This window comes from Arachis hypogaea, chromosome 2, assembly GCF_003086295.3.
Source record: "Arachis hypogaea cultivar Tifrunner chromosome 2, arahy.Tifrunner.gnm2.J5K5, whole genome shotgun sequence".
NCBI classification, from domain to species: Eukaryota; Viridiplantae; Streptophyta; class Magnoliopsida; order Fabales; family Fabaceae; genus Arachis; species Arachis hypogaea.
In genome coordinates, this window is record NC_092037.1 from 46,240,305 (window position 1) to 46,256,911 (window position 16,607).

At 30.8% G+C, this 16,607-nt stretch overlaps 1 protein-coding gene and 1 long non-coding RNA gene across 3 annotated transcripts; one reads left to right on the forward strand and one right to left on the reverse strand.

The window, feature by feature from the left end:
• Positions 1-251: 251 nt before the first annotated feature.
• LOC112743758 (EG45-like domain containing protein) lies at positions 252-7,960 on the forward strand. The gene is made up of 3 exons (XM_025793092.2): positions 252-482; positions 2,173-2,452; positions 7,727-7,960. The coding sequence occupies exons 1-3, from the start codon at positions 374-376 to the stop codon at positions 7,731-7,733; spliced, it is 396 nt and encodes a 131-aa protein (XP_025648877.2). The 5' UTR covers positions 252-373; the 3' UTR covers positions 7,734-7,960.
• On the reverse strand, positions 3,453-7,287 carry LOC112743764 (uncharacterized). Of its 2 annotated transcripts, XR_011872627.1 has the most exons (7): positions 6,859-7,287; positions 6,002-6,079; positions 5,242-5,312; positions 4,980-5,143; positions 4,647-4,752; positions 4,310-4,378; positions 3,453-3,889 (listed from the first exon to the last, which is right to left on the reverse strand). It is a non-coding gene; the product is annotated as an uncharacterized lncRNA (long non-coding RNA). The 2 variants fall into 2 exon arrangements; XR_011872628.1 differs by lacking the exon at positions 4,647-4,752.
• Positions 7,961-16,607: the final 8,647 nt, after the last annotated feature.

Here is a 16,607-nt window from a genome sequence, read left to right on the forward strand (position 1 = left end):
AAAAAATTTTTCAAATAATTTATAAGATACAAAAGTTTTAATCTATCACTATATTTTGATAGAGATTTTGTAGTTATATATGGAGACTTGAATAATTATTAAGAATATTCTAACTCTAGAAATAGTGGCGGCTGGGCAGAAACGTCCGGGGACGGTGGCTGCGTAGAAACGTGCGGAGACCCTCTTCCTCTTCCTCTTCCGAAAATGACGGACCGCTAACATAGCATTCAGTCACTATAAAATGGTATTAATGTTATCCAATTTTCCAACAGAACAAATTCAGAAGCTACTTAAAGTGTTCAATATAATTAAGTATTCCGTCGCTACATTGTACAATAAAACTTTAGTTTTCCCTGCATTTCAATATTTCAATATGGCGAACAAACTGAGCGCTGTTATTATCATGGGGCTTGCGATCTTTAGCCTTGTTTCGGTGACATCCGCTACTTCGGGAACAGCAACTTACTATACAGTTTACACTCGTGAGTATTTTTATTTTTCTTATTAAAAAAAGGGGCACAAATCCTACTTGGAAAAATATCATGAAATGTACTATTTTATCTAAGCCATTGTGTGTCAATTTTTTTATTTATTTCTGAATCAATTTTTTATTTAGAATTTAAAATACTTATTATCTTGACTAATTTCACGTTTACTAAATGAAAGAGTATTGAATTAATTAATGCATATATTAATACACTATACAATGGCTCGTATATATAATAAGACTGATTCACAAACAATATCCTTTTTGTGCAAACTCCTGAAATGGCCCTTTGTATTTGTATTCTTTTAGCAACCGCTTTCTAATTAAGAAAAAAATTATATTAAAAAAATTAAGAAAAACTACCAAATACTTGACCAAAAAACATTTCCCTCCCTTTTTTATTAATAAAATTTGAATAATTTTAGAGTTTAATTTTAATGCACTAATAATATAATTTTACACTTATAATCACATATATTTATTTTTAAATTATTATTCACATGATCAATTTAAATAATAATTAATTTTGATGACGTATACGTAATTAAATATACATATAAAATTTTTTTATTAATATTATATTAAAATTAAATTCTAATTTTGGGTTGGTAAAAGATATTCTTATTATTTGTGTAAGTACTAACAAGATAAAATAGGCGGCTTAACAAGCCTGTTAGTGCCCTTTAAACCCACTTAAGTAACCGACGCAACGACGTCCATGTTTCTTAACTATCTCATGCTTACTTCAAGAGTTCAAGTGCAGCTTTATTTCTCTTCTTCTCAATAAAGAAGCTAAATGAATAAAAAAATTAATCAAAATAAAAAATTTTAGAATAATATACCTTTATATTATTTTCTTAATTTAACTTATTTAATAAAACATATCAAATAAGTAATTTTTTACCTATGTATTACATATTAAATATTAATCTAATTTTTCTACGTTTCTTTCTCGATTCTTATTTCTTAAATATTCTTTTTTATACATTAAAGAGTAACGTTAGAAAGTTTTTTTTTCGTCAATGTCAATTAATTTTATAAAAATTATTTTATTTATTTTAAATTTTAGATCTTAAATAATAAATTTTTTATTTTAAACTTTAAATTATATATTTAAAAAAATAATTATTATTAACTAACTAAAAGTTAGCTAGTTTTATATATTTTCTCCATATTAAATTTTTTTGTATTTTTGAAATTTGAACCTTTTATGTAAGGCCACACTAGTTAGATAGGAGATTTTTTATTTAAATAAATAAAATAAATGGAATAATTATTGAAATAAATAATTTAAAAAATATTTACTGATTTGCATTTTTAAATTATATCTCGTTTAAAAAATATTTCAGTCAGAATTTGGACGCCATGTATAAGAAGACTCCGTTTTGTTAACTAAATATGATTTGAAAATGTAAATCGGTAAATATTTTTTAAATTATTTATTTCGATAATTATTACATTTAATTTGCCAATGAGTAATAGCTCAAATGGCATAGTCTCTTCATACTCAATTAAGAGGTTGCGGGTTCGAGTCTCCTATCTTTGGTAAAAAAAAAAATTATTATTTAATTTATTTATTTTAATAAAAAATTCGTTAGATAGAAGACCAAAGTTTTTCTTTTGGATATGTATATATAACATGAAGATAATGATGTGCTTTGATATGCTACTTGGAAAATCTTCAGCATCCGCATGCTACGGGTACGAGGACGAGGGAACGATGATTGCAGCTGCAAGCGAGGGAATATACAACAATGGAGGTGCATGTGGCCAAATGTATAAGATCACATGCACAGGTGCGACCAATGCCGGCGTCACTCAACCGTGCACCGGCGCCAGTGTTACCGTCAAGGTTGTCGATCTTTGTCCCTCTCCAGGCTGCCAGGGAACATTTGATCTCTCTCAAGAAGCTTTCTCTACGATAGCTAACGTCAATGCTGGAAAAGTTGATATTAACTATACCCCGTAAGTCCATTTCATCATTTCAATTTCTAACTGCTTGTATTAGCTAGCTTTATTCTTGTTTTGTTTTTTAGGACTACTGAATTTTAAGGAAATAAAATTGCACAAAAGATAGTAACTAAATTTTGGATAAAGTATATTTTTTATTTTTAAGATTTTCAAAAATTTTAAAAATACTTTAATAACGTTTTATTTATTTTAATTTCTTGTTAATGATTTAAATATATTTTAATTATATTTAAAAGTTAATACCGTTAATAAGGATGCTGACATGATAATTATAGAATTTAGAGTTTAAAATTTTTTATATTTTATGATCTTATGATGTGAATTTATCGAATGTTTCTATTTTATTTTATTATTTTTCCATTTTAAAAATATATTTTAATAGGGATAATATAAATAATGCTCTTATTATAAATTCTTACCGTCTGAATTAGTTTAGTCTATCAGAAATGTGAAATAATATTAATAAATATAGCTAGGATTAGTCATAATATATAATGAGATTATTTTTCTTTTCTTAATAAATATATTATTAGATTCAAGTTTAATAATAAAAAAATTTCACTACAACATTTTCAAACTGAGACAACATTTAAAAAATATTATCTAAAGATTAATAAAAAGTTATTTTTGATCTATAACAATATTTTTAGACCTAAAGCAACATTTTCAGACCTCTTACAGATGCAGTCGTTGTGTTAGGTCAAAGCAACGGGTTTTGCTTCAAAAGCAATGCTTTTGTAAGCAACTCTTCAAAAACTGTCTATTCTAAAACAAAAACAATGCTCTTGGTCAGATTCTGGCATCACTTTATTAGAAGCACTGCCACTTCTTATATTACTAAGGCATTAATTTAAAGGCATTGGCTCTTCTTTAAAACCGTTGTTTTCTCTTGTGATACTACTAGGTACATTTTGTCACTATTTATTAGCTATCAGTACAATAATTTATGCATTTCATTAAAATTTGATACAATAAAATAAAAAATATAATAAAAGAAACACAACCTCAACTTATTCTACTTGAATATATATTATCAAGTTAAAATATATTATTATAACTCTTTAATTCACATAACAAAATATGGCAAATTAATTAAATAAACGACCCTTAACAAAATACATGTACTTAAAAAGGGGGGAAAAAAAAGGCAAATACGATGAGCATCTTTGGAACCATTTTCATCCTTAGAACCATTCTCCCGAGGATCTTTATCAAACTCATCCTGAATAAGTTTTACTTTATGACCCAAACTTTCTTTCCAATTAATAAGAGATCATTGCGCAGTTCTGATGTTTTGTTAGCACTTGAAGGCTTCAGGATTATCATCAACTTCACTTTCTGACTCTTCTCTTTCAACACATCATATCTTTCTACATCTCGCCTTTCCACCAGTTGCTTATGCCCATTGATTCTTATTTTTTGTAAGAAAACCTACAGAAGAAGATAGTTTACTGAGATGCTAACACAATCATCAACCTAGTACATGTTCTCATGCATTGTGATCACTGTTATCCGAACCAATATAGAATAGGCACTACCACTGAGTAGAAAACATTTTTCATTAGAAGTACAAGATCAGTAAGAAAATTGAAAGTGGTTCCTTCCATTTTTTTTCCCAAATAAGTTCAAACTCACTGTAACCCATATGATAGTGAGAAATAATAACTTTCACACACAGTATAAAGCGGAGTACTAGGATACATCAATGGCCAAAATAACAATAAAAAAAGCACTTAATATTACAATAACTTCCACACACAGCATAGAGTTAGAACAATGAAGATTCTTAATTAACTACCTTGTTTTTCTACGTTTGCACAAAAAAATTTCATCAAATAACTAACCAGTTACCTGTGTCCCAAATAGTAAACTTCACTCTTTTGCCATCAATTGTAAAAAGCTTAATCTTGAAGTCCATATCTGTCTCAATAATTTAATAAATAAATGGAAAAAATTACACTGCGAAATTCCTTTGTTAGTGAAGCATTCAATATACCAAAAACTACTAAGTGAAAATCTTCAAAGCTAGCTGTATATATACCACCAAATCCCGATAAACTACTACACATATAAGCAACTATGAACAAATTAAAGGTAATCAACCAACATAATTTCTAATTACCATAATGATATTAGCCCAGTGAACTCAATATAAAGTTGATAAGAGTCGGCTACTAAATTTGCATACCTTGTTACTTGTTAGGCCTAATTTGCTTCAATGAAGAGTCCAGCCAATGCTCAGGCCGTTCAATCTCATTAAAATCTAAGTTATCAATTCTTCTCCTAGGAGATTTCTAGATACATGAAATTAGAATATAATTAAGTAAGAACGGACAGAACTTATTTAGTCAGCTAAAATCTTATTTACAACCCAAGCAAATTACATACTACATCTTCAAATCAATTTCATGCCAAGCAAGTTAAACTTCAAATCAATCTTTATTCGATTAATGTTTACAGGAATACGATTCAGGCAAAATAAAGAATTGATTACAATAACAATTAATTATAGAGAAGCCACCTGTGGGGATTAGATTTGCAATTTTCCACACAATCAAAAAGAATCTTTAATCCCAATTCATTGGCAATTTACAAGTATGGTTCATTATACACTGTCCCTTCTTCTTGTCAAATTTAGTCAACAAGTCATCAAAATCTTCTACTCCATCGTATAATCATTAGTACCTACGGAAACACAAAGAAAGCATCACGAGCTTTGGGAATGAGGCAGAGTCATCAGTGCAAATAGAAAAGGAAAAAGAAAGAGGCAGAATCCTCAGTACCTTGGAAAGAGTGACAGATTGTGATGGTGGTATAGATGAGTGTGAAAAGAAAGGAACACAATTTTTGCCGTCTGCAGACCAAAGCATTAAGAAGAAAACAACAGAGTTTTTAATAGTATGAAGTCTTTAATTAGTTTATATGTGACCAAAATAAGGGACAAAAAAGAAAAATAGAAAATCAGCAACTCAGGGTGGCTGTCTTTAGAGTCTATCTAGAGGAAATTAGAAAAGTAGAATAACTGAGTACTTCAGCTTCACATGAATAATTCACATGCTGTCCTGTAAGGAAAGTGCTTAGGAAGCTTAATATTCAAAATCAGCACAACACATATACTTTATATATTTATTTCTACAGAGTACATGGAATGAAAATAAGCTAATACTCAAAATCAGCACCGCACACACTAAAACAATAAATTTACACAATAATGTTCAATTTTAAATTCTACAGAGATTTCAGTCCAAATACACAGTCTCAGAGCTCAATCTGAAAATGTTGTCTCAGTCTTTTGGGGCAGCTTGATTTTTTAGCCAAAAGACAAGAAAAAATAATCAACATAAATTCTAAGGAAGCTTAATATATAAAATAAAATAAAAAATAGTTTCCTTTATTTTGCCTAAAAATTCTCCTACCTCAAAATCTCAACCTGCACTAGAGCTGAAATTCTGAATTAGCAAAATCAATAGGTCTATTATTATTTGACACACAAAAATAAGAACACACTAGAGCTTGCATGGCTTGTTAGTGTTATTATACTACCTTGCTATGCTACTATGTGCTTTGATCTCCCAATTTCTCAAATAGCAATCGTCATTTCCGGCAAGAGAAGCCCAACGTCTTGACAATACAAGAAGCCATAATGCAAAATTATAAGCTTAGATTTTAACAGCAATTGGTAACAACAAAGTTATCAACATAAATGCAATCAACTAATGCAATCAACAAATCATAATTCATAGATATAAAAGCACACATGTAAAAGAACCACATGCCACATCAACCACTTTTATTTTATTTCAGTAGTGAGTATAAACAAAAGGTTATAAGCTTATAATGCTAATATTAATCTTTTTTCAATATATGAATACCACTACTCCACTCTTATTACTATCCATCACACTTCATTCTTCGTCATGCCACTTTTTAACCATTACATTTGCTTGAAATCTGATTTCCAAACTAAATTATATTATTATGTTGGTGACAAGAGTAGATTCATCACTACCTAACTCACACTCATCCTAATTAATTCCTCAGCTAGCTTACTGAAAGTGGAAAAACAACCTAAGAAAGAAAGTAAGCTTTAATTATGTTTACAACTTAGCTATTTAAGAATAAAGAAATTTTAATATTAAAATTTGGTGTTAATAGTGTACCTCTATTATCTAAAAATCAACTAAGGCATAGTATGCATCAACTGTAAATCAGTCCTCATAGGATCATAGCATCAACATGCAGGACATGATATCACAGCTAATTCTGAAGAAATAGGTAGGGATACATGCTCACAAGTTTAAAATTAATGCGCACAGCTACAAGTTTAACCAAAAATTAAGATTCAAAACACAAAATGGTGCTAAAATAAAACAAAAAAAGAACGGTAGAATCATCAGTACCTGCAGAAGAACGCCAAAAACGAGAATCTCACCAAAAACAAGAGCAGTGATAATCGAATGGTGACCGGCGGTGATGAACGCAAGCAGAGAGGATCGAAGCTCAACAAGAAGAGGAGCAGAGGATCGAAGCTCAACGAGCAGAGGATCGAAGCTCAACAAGAAGAGGAGCAGAGGATCGAAACTCATTTGCGAGCAGAGAAGATCGAAGCTCATTCGCGAGCAAAGATTGAGATCGAAGCTCAATAAAGGAACGCACGTCATCATCGAATGGATTGAAGAACCAGAGACAGAGAGGAACGAAACATTTGGAATGGATTGCGTTAGGATTTTGTTAGGGTTGGGGTTTTGTTGGGGGGGGGGGGACAAGAGACTCTTCTTTCTTCTTCTTCCCTTTTTCTCGGCACAATAGTTAGCCTTGCCATTTGGATTATTTTTGTTTTCTAAAAGAAGTGAAGTTTAAATTTTAAAATAAATTTAAAAACAATTTTTAAAAAAAATTATATTATTTTTATGATAATTATTTTTGTATATTTAATAGAATAATACTTGATAAATATTTTTTAATTTATCAACAACATCACTTATAGTATGTTTATTAAAAATTCGTTATTATAATTCTATCTTATTGCTGCTAATATAAAAGGTTGCCTGTATGTATATATTAATATTAGACTATCTTTTTTAAGTGTTATCTTAAATATAGGATGCAATAGCCAAAAAATACTAGTGTTTGTTTACCAAATCTTTCGTCCTAAGCCTTTTTATACATATATAATAGACATACTAACCTATATATATATACTAACTTTTTCTCTTTTATTATTTATTTTTTCGGAATAATGATTTGTCTGCTGCATTGTTTTTTCAGGGTTTGAAGCTCGGAGAAGAGAATAGTCTATCTTCAGCTGGAGAATAAATAAAGACGAAATAAAGATAAATCAGAATATGTGAAAAAAATATTATATTTTAAGAATAATGTGTTGCACTATTGCTTGGAATGGAAAATGGAACTTTTCCCATGAACCCCTAATAATTGTATCAATAATTGATAAAGTGCATTGATACTTTAGCAATAAATAATTTGAATATCCACTTCAGTTAATTTTGCATTTAAAATTTTTGAAGTAATTATTTTTTAAAAAAAATATTTAAGAGATAATAGAAATTAGTTCAAAGTAATCCAAACTTATTTTATTTCATATTCATTAATACTAAAATAAATGAATAATATTAAATATAATAAATATAAAATTATATGTAACAGTCTCACTACTAAAATATCACACTTTTAGTTATGTCATTCTAAAAATGAGAATATTACGGGAACTCACCTATATATAATTATAATATGTATAGCATCCTTTAAATAAAATAAAGCTTAAAATAAAAGGTACTTTTTTTAAGGATAATACAAAAATTCAACCACATCATATAAAATTTGATTAAATTATAATTAATAAATTAGTTATGAATAAAGAAAGTTAAAAAATTAGGATTTATAATTTATGGAGATAAAAATAATTAGGATATGAATTAAAAATCTCATTCTAAAAGATTTTGGTCCAAAATTAGAACAAAGAGCTAAGAAAATGAAATTGGGCTACACCATACCCAAACTCACATATATAAATCCACACATAGCTTTATTTCAGCATCATTCTTTTTCATTTGTGTACGAGGCATGGATTGAAGAGAGAAGAGAGAAAAGAAAGAAAAATCCTAACTCCATCATCTTTATTTGGATATAACTTTTACTCTAGAATTTCGATTGACGAACCATTTACAGCCATGCATATGTCTTGAATTCCTCTCCAATTCTATATAAGTATTGTGGCAAGAAACTCTTGAATTTCTTGCCCATTTTTCTATTTCTTTTCAATTTGCACTTTTGGGTTGAGTTATTGAGGAATTTCGGTTTTTTAATATTTAGGGAAGTTCAACTTTGAGTTTTGATGGAGTTTTAGCCCAAGGATGCATGAGATACAGTATAAAAGCTCAAACCATTTATTATCCATGATTTTAAGTAGTGCTCTAGTATGAATGTTGAATTATTATTGTGATTAGATTGTATGGATTATCTTGGCTCGTTTGGAATTGGCTTTGGAGTTGATTTAGTGCGGAGTTAAGTTGTGGATCGAAGTGGTAAGAATTAGTGGAGGTTGGTATTGCCAAAGAAGAATTTTTTGGAGGTTGAAACCGCCATCAACGAAGGTATGGGTCTTAATTTCGGATAGACACCATGTAACACTATATGAAAACTTAGGTTAATTATCTCTAGGACAGGATTGGATTGAAATTGGTTGTTGTTGTGATTAGTTGAATGGATGTATATATGAATATGCATGGTTTAAATTGTTGTGATGTGTTTGATTATGATGGTTTAAATTATTGCGCATTGAGGCGTTGATATGAAAATTGTGTAGGAGACTGTGATAGGGTGAGAAAATCTCCTACTTGGTAAGTTGAGGTAAGTGATGGTGTGGTTATGTTGTGATTGATGAATTGATGATGTTGAGTTGGATAATTGATCTAATTTGGTGTGAGATGTAATTGGTTGAAGTAATGAGTGAATTTAATTTGGTTGTGAATGTTGGATATGAGAGTGTTATATGTTATTGTTGAGAAAGAATATATACGATGGAATGTGTTAAATGAGTTATAATTAGGTTGATTAAGTTTGAAATGGATAGGGGTTGATAAGTGAGTATTTGAAGTGTTTAGAAATGGTATTGGAGTGAATTGTTGATTTGAATCATGAGGAGTTAGTTATATGATGAATTACCAATTTGATTATTGATAGAAAACTTATGAAGTTGGAGTGATTATGTTAAAACTTACTTGATTGGGTGTTTGAATGGATACAAGATGATGAATGAGTGTTGAGATGTATAGAAGTGATTTTGGAATGGGTTGAAAATAGATTGAACTGAGTTTTGGTAAAAATTGGCTATTTGGTGAAATCGGTAAAAGCAGAATTTTGACCAACTTTAGTGTGTTATAACTTGGTGCTTGGAGCCTGGATTTATGTAAAACTTATCTCAAATTGACGTTAGTTAAAAGATGAGTGAACTACCAACCTAGCCCCTGTCCATTTTTCAGAATGACAACGCGATCCCTTAAAATAAAAACGATCTACTTCAGTCCGTATTCTCTACTTCCGCGACACAATGCGGTCTCTGTGGATTTTTTTCCGTCAACTCTGAATGGAAAATACTGACATGTCAAGTTCAAAAATGAACAGGGCCTAATTGTCTCTAAATTCGAATTGGTTAGGGATTTATTTATCCCTATTCTTTAAATAATATTTTTTAAAATTTTTATTCATTATATTAATATTTTTTCAATAAATTATTAAATAATTATAGTATAATAAGTACAAACTAATTAATAAATTATTTAAATTAAAAAAATAATTTATTATAAAACTAAATAAATAATTCTCAAATATAAGTTGTAAATATATATAAATAATAAATATTAAAATTCAGTTAATGCATTAATAATAATAATCCTATGATATACTAATAATAATTCTATGATATACTATTAGTATTATGATCTAGATCATTTTCATACTAAAATAAAAACTAATAAACACATTAATTGATACATAGTAAAAAAATTTTAGTAATAACAAATTTAATTTTTTTTATCTCTTTAAACTAAATTAATAATTCTATTTAATATCTTTACACTAAAATACACTATAAATAGGCTACTAATACTAAATAAAATAAAACATAATATATATATATATATATATATATATATATATATATATATATATATTATTATCGAGACCATTTATAAACTCAACAAACTCAAAGTATCAATAATTTTATTAATCTATTAATAATATTTTGAGTAAATATATGTAAATTTAATTAAATTTTATTATACATAAAATTTTATTTAATACATATTATTCTCATATTGATAAATCTTTATCAATCTGAAACTTATGAGAATGTATTATTAATATATTAGCAAGAAAAATCTTAATAGCATTAGTGATAGGTGGAAGGGTAGAGAATTTTGTAAGAAGAAATGAAATTCTATATTAATGTGTGTGTGTGATTCCATCACCAAAAGAGTTAGGAAGTAGGTCTTCTGGAGTGAGCAACAACGAAACATGACCTTGCATGAAAAAAATTTTATGTATTAAAAATTATATGTTAAGACGTATTATTGAAAAATGTTACTTTGATACTTTATTTTTGGATTATGACTTTTCAATTATGACCTTTGGATCATGTATGAATTAAAAATTATCTTTTGTGTGAGATTCTATCACCAAAAGAGTTAGGAAGTAGGTCTTCTGGAGTGAGCAACAACGAAACATGACCTTACATGAAAAAGATTTTATGTATTAAAAATTATATGTTAAGACGTATTATTGAAAAATGTTACTTTGATACTTTATTTTTAGATTATGACTTTTCAATTATGACTTTTGGATCATGTATGAATTAAAAATCATCTTATGATATTTGATTTATGGCTATGCCTTTTGGTTATTACGAGATTTTAAAGTTCGCATTCTGAAAATATCACTTCAAATAGGTGGTTTCAATCTTATTTTAAAAAGCATAAAATTATTATCATAATTAGGTACAAACAGCGGTTAGAAACTGCCATATTAAATGAAAACGATGCCATTATATCCTGGTAAAAATGGCGGTTAGAAACCACCATTATAAATAGGAATGATGCCACTATACCCTGATAAAAACGGCGGTTATTTAAATAATTTAAAAACTGCCATTTTACGTGAAAATAATGGTGGTTTCTAACCGCCATTTTAATCATAAAAAATCGCCGTATTATCTAGAATGGCCCCCAAAATATCAACTTTTTTTGGAGGCGCCGTTTTTGGTAATAATGGCAGTTGGAACCGTCATAATTTAAAAAAAATCGCTATTTTAACCCTTTTTTTTGTAATAATTTTACTCGAAGTATTTTTTAGAATTTATTTTAGAATATATATATATATATATATTATAATTCAATTATTTTAGTTGAATTATAGTTAAATTAATTGTACTATTTAATACAAGAAAAAGTGTATTTATCGACGCAAAAAATCGACGACCATCTCTCTCGTCGATATTTTTCGACGGTCTGCTGTCGATATTTTAAAAAAAAATAATTAAAAATAAAATAATAAAATTGACAGCCTGGTCATCGATTTTTTGATGATGCATTAAATCTCTTTTAACTATCATTATATTGTCGACGAAGCGGGGGTTGAAAATACCTTTATATTAAAATCAACAGACATGGTGTCTATTTTTATATTTAAAATATCAACAACGTTTCCATCGATAAATTTGAACAGTCCAAATTGCTTTTTAAAATCAAATAGATTGTGTGGAATTAATGTATAAAATAGACGCTAAAGATGTTGCTTTTTTTCAAAATAAAATCGACATATACATCGTTGATGCGCGAGCATCTTTCTTATCTTTTTCTAGTGAATTTATATTTAAATTATTAAGTTTAATCAAGAATTAATTATCTTTTAGCCACTATGGATGCTACTTTGAGTCTTGTGCAATTTTGTTTATTTTAGGTAGCATTCAGCTGGATTTGATGGAGTTTTTGCAGCACAAGAATTAAAGGAGATGACATCGAGGAGTGACGCGTGCACGAACCTGACGTGTGCGCATGATTTGGAGCTTTCAATGGCGACGCGTGCGCGTGCCTGACGCGTACGCGTGAAAAGTGAAATTGCACAGCGACGCGTACGTGTGACATGCAGAATAGACCAGCGATGCGTATGCGTGACTGACGTGTACACGTGACACGCGCCACGTGCAGAAAACGCAGAAAACGCTGGGGGCGATTTCTGGGCCCCATTTTGGCACTCAAGTAAGGCGTAGCTCTCTGCCAAGTTAGGCGCGGATCCAGTGAAGCCAAGTGGTCCCCACGTTACAAGGCGTGTATTATTTAATTGATTATGATTCAAATTTGAATTTGAAAATAAGAAGCGATATTATCTTAATTTTTGATATTAGATTTTAAATTAATTAGGATTAGTTATAAAAAGGAAAAACTTTTCTTCTTTAGGGGATTCCGGGGGATTCTATTAGGGAATTCTATACCAATTTACATTCCGTATTCTATAGTTTACCTGAATCCTTATTTTCTTTGAGTCATGAGCAACTAAACCTCCACTGTTAAGGTTAGGAGCTCTATCTATTGTATGGATTGATACTATTATTTTTCTATTTTAATTCATGTTTTGATTTATATTTCAATAATTGTTTTTGTTCTTCATTTTATGAATTTGGATAGAACGGAAGTATGACCTATGTTCTAATTGTATAACTTGGAAAAGCTCTTTACTTGAACAACAGCTTGAAAACATATTATCCTGAATTTCTAATTGTTTGTATTTAACGGGATACGTGATATATAATCTCCTTATTTTTGGATAATTAGGATTCTTGTGGCATATAAACTGGAATTTGATCATCACCCTCTAATTGGAATTAATTGACCAAGAAATTGGCCGTTGATGAATTTTAGATGAGACTAGGAAGGTCTAAGGAATTAGGGTCTAATCACAAATAGTTTGCCATGAATTAAATCTTGCATGATTAAAATAGTTAATAAGAAAAGTCAATCCAGAAAATAGATAACTCTGAAGCCTTAACTATTTTCTCCCATATTTTATTTTCAACTTAGTTACTTGCAGCCTTCTGATATTTTGAAGTCATTTTTTAAACCTTTTGAACATCTCAAAACCATTTTCTGCTTGCCTAACTAAGTAAATCATTTAGCCATTGTTGCTTAGTCCATCAATCCTTGTGGGATCGACCCTCACTCACCTGAGGTATTACTTGGTACGACCTGGCGCGCTTGTCGGATAGTTTGTGGGTTATAAATTACCGCACCAAATTTTTGGCGCCGTTGCCGAGGATTGACTGTGATTAACAACTATTAGTTGTTTGATTGCTTAGATTAGGCATTTTAGTTTTAATTTTATTTAAATTTTATTTAAAAAAATTTCGAAAAAAATTTAAATAAATAAATAACACCAATATTTTTCTTAATTTCTGAAATTAAGTTTGGTGTTTCCTAGTTAGTTTTATTTTAATTCTTAGAATTCTGTTCTTTCTTCTTTGTTTTCCTGTTTACCACATGGTGCGTTTAATCCTTTTTGGTGTTTTGTGCTAAGAAAAAATAATGGAGAGAGATCACCTGGGTTACTACTCACACCCAAGTAGTGATTCATATTATGGTGGATGGAGGAACTATCTAAATTTTGGTTGCCAAAGTCAAAACCAAAGAAACTTCAATGCTCCATGTTCCAACTATCTAGAGCCACCACCTCCATATTCATATCAAGAACCACCATCTCCATATTCATACCAAGAACTACCACATCTCTATCCATATCGAAAACCATCATCCTTCTACCCATATCAAGAGCCACCATCTTCCTATTCATACCAAGAACTATCCTCTTTTTACACTTATCATGAACCATCATCTCTTTCTTATGCATATCAAGAGCCACCATCTCCTTATTCATCTCAAATACCATCAGATCTTGAGCTTCTCATGAAAGAATTCCTACATGATATAAAGACAAGTGTAAAAAATATAGAGAAATATGTGCAGACAATGATCAAGAACCAAGAAGAGGAACAAGCAAATTCCTTCCCAAGAGATACAATGCAAGATCCTATGGAAGAAAGTGAGGAAACCAATCAAAGGGGTTTATACTAGGAGTTTATACTCCAGTGAATTAGAGAACTTTCCACCCTCACATATGGAAGAAGAGGAAGATGCACAACCTCCCATGCCCTTGGTAAACAATGAAAAAGAGATTGAATTAGAAGAAAGCTACCAAGAGGAAGAGGTTAAAATTGAGGAAGCTTGCAAAGAGGTAGAAGAATTCAAAGAAGAACACAAGGGAGTGGAGCTTGCAAGACCTCTTCCAAAGCCATCACCATCCAATACAACATTCAAGTGGGTAAAATTCCTATCCTTACTTTTCCACTTGAATATGGTCTACTGGAGACGGATGGTCAACTAAGAGCTCTTTGTGGCATTAAGAGTAAGAGGAAGATGGTTAGTGGCAAGAGTTGTCAAGCAAGGTTCAATATGGTTGCATGCTCCAAATTGAAGTGCAAGGATTGGTGTAGAGCTCAATTGAATGGGTCTAGAAGGTTATTTGGATGTCTCTGTGAGAATTCAGATTGCTTGCCACCCGGTGGGAACAATGGGGATCCATAAGAAGACATGTGTAAAAGCAAGGTTTGGGACCCTGGAATTCATTCCCACAATCAACACTCTTGGGGCCTTGTCACTTGCTTCAACTTGCTCGAAGGCGTTATGCGCCTAGCTTGGAATCCCGGTGGCAATTGGAATTACAAACATTGGTGGAGATTCCTAGATCAGTACAAGCACAAGCCACCATGACAAGGAGCTCACCACATGTCCAACTTAAGGACTTTAACTAAAAGTGCTAGGTGGGAGACAACCCACCGTGGTATGATCGCTCCTTTTCATTCTTAGTTGTTTTTCGTAGTAGTAGTTTTCTTACTAATTTGATTTTTATTGAGTTTTCACTATTTTTCTGATCATACAGCTATTTTTGAACAGGAACCGGACACTTCAAAAAAAATGAGCACACGACGCGCAAGCGTCGCTGACGCGTACGCGTCATATGTGTGTGCGTGAAAAATAAAAGTGAACAGAGAGTTGCGCGGGATTGGTGAAGGAAGTGTGCCTTGCGCAAAAATTTGATCACGCGTACGCGTCCATGACGCGTGCGCATCAATTACAATTTTGGCACTCCACGCGTACGCGTCAAGCACGCACACGCGTGGATGTGTAAAATCAGCGTAAAAGGTGTTTGGACAGAGAGTTATGCTGGTGTGGGGCTAGAATTATGCTGGGCGCACAAGCCCCACCATGCAGACGCGTCCTCGACGCGTACGCGTCGCTTGAGGTTCGTGCGATCCACGCATATGCGTGCCTCACGCGTACGCGTCGCATGCGACGCCCAATTAAACCACCTCAGCGCCTGATTTCAAATCATCCCCTTCCTAAATCCTAACTCTCTCTTGTTCTTTTATCTTTTTATCCTTCTTTTATCTTTTTATCCTTCTTTCGTCTATTTTCTGTTGCTTTGATTGCTTGCATGATCTTTAGTACTTTTAGTAAAAAAAAATTTCTCATGTATTGCTCACTAAAATTTGAATTCAAAAGAAAAAGAAGTGATGTGTTGCATGAGAAATTAAGTTATATTTAAGAGTAGTCTTATTTACTTAATTGTGGTGGTATTATTTGTGATTTTGAATGCATGACATGAACAGTACATATTTGAATTTGAATCAAAGAATGTTGATGTATAAGGAACAGGAATTTAGAGAATTATTATGACTTCTCTGAAATAAAAAAATTAATTCTTGAAGCAAAAGAAACAACAAAAAAAAGAAAAAAAGAGAAAAAAAGAAACTATAAAAGCAAGGTCCAAGGCTCTGTGCATCAATGACTAGGGAGGTCAGACATGATTAAAAGCTCAAAGAGTTGTTTTGCTAGTCATATGCTTGTGGTGTGATTGTGTCAAGTAATCCTTGAGACAGAACACTTAGAGTCGAGACCAAGGGCGTTTAACCGAGTATGCCAATGGCTTTGAGCACCACTGTCTGGGAGTAACTGAAAGAAAAATCAGAACTTAAAGGAAATTCCCCAGTTAAGTGCTTGTGGTGTTTCTGTGTCAAGTAACCCTT

Excerpts from the sequence above, each read along its gene's own strand:
- LOC112743758 (XM_025793092.2), top strand. The coding sequence starts at position 374 with ATGGCGAACAAACTGAGCGCTGTTATTATCATGGGGCTTGCGATCTTT. Across the intron at positions 483-2,172 it reads TTACTATACAGTTTACACTC|CATCCGCATGCTACGGGTAC; the intron begins GTGAGTATTTTT and ends GAAAATCTTCAG.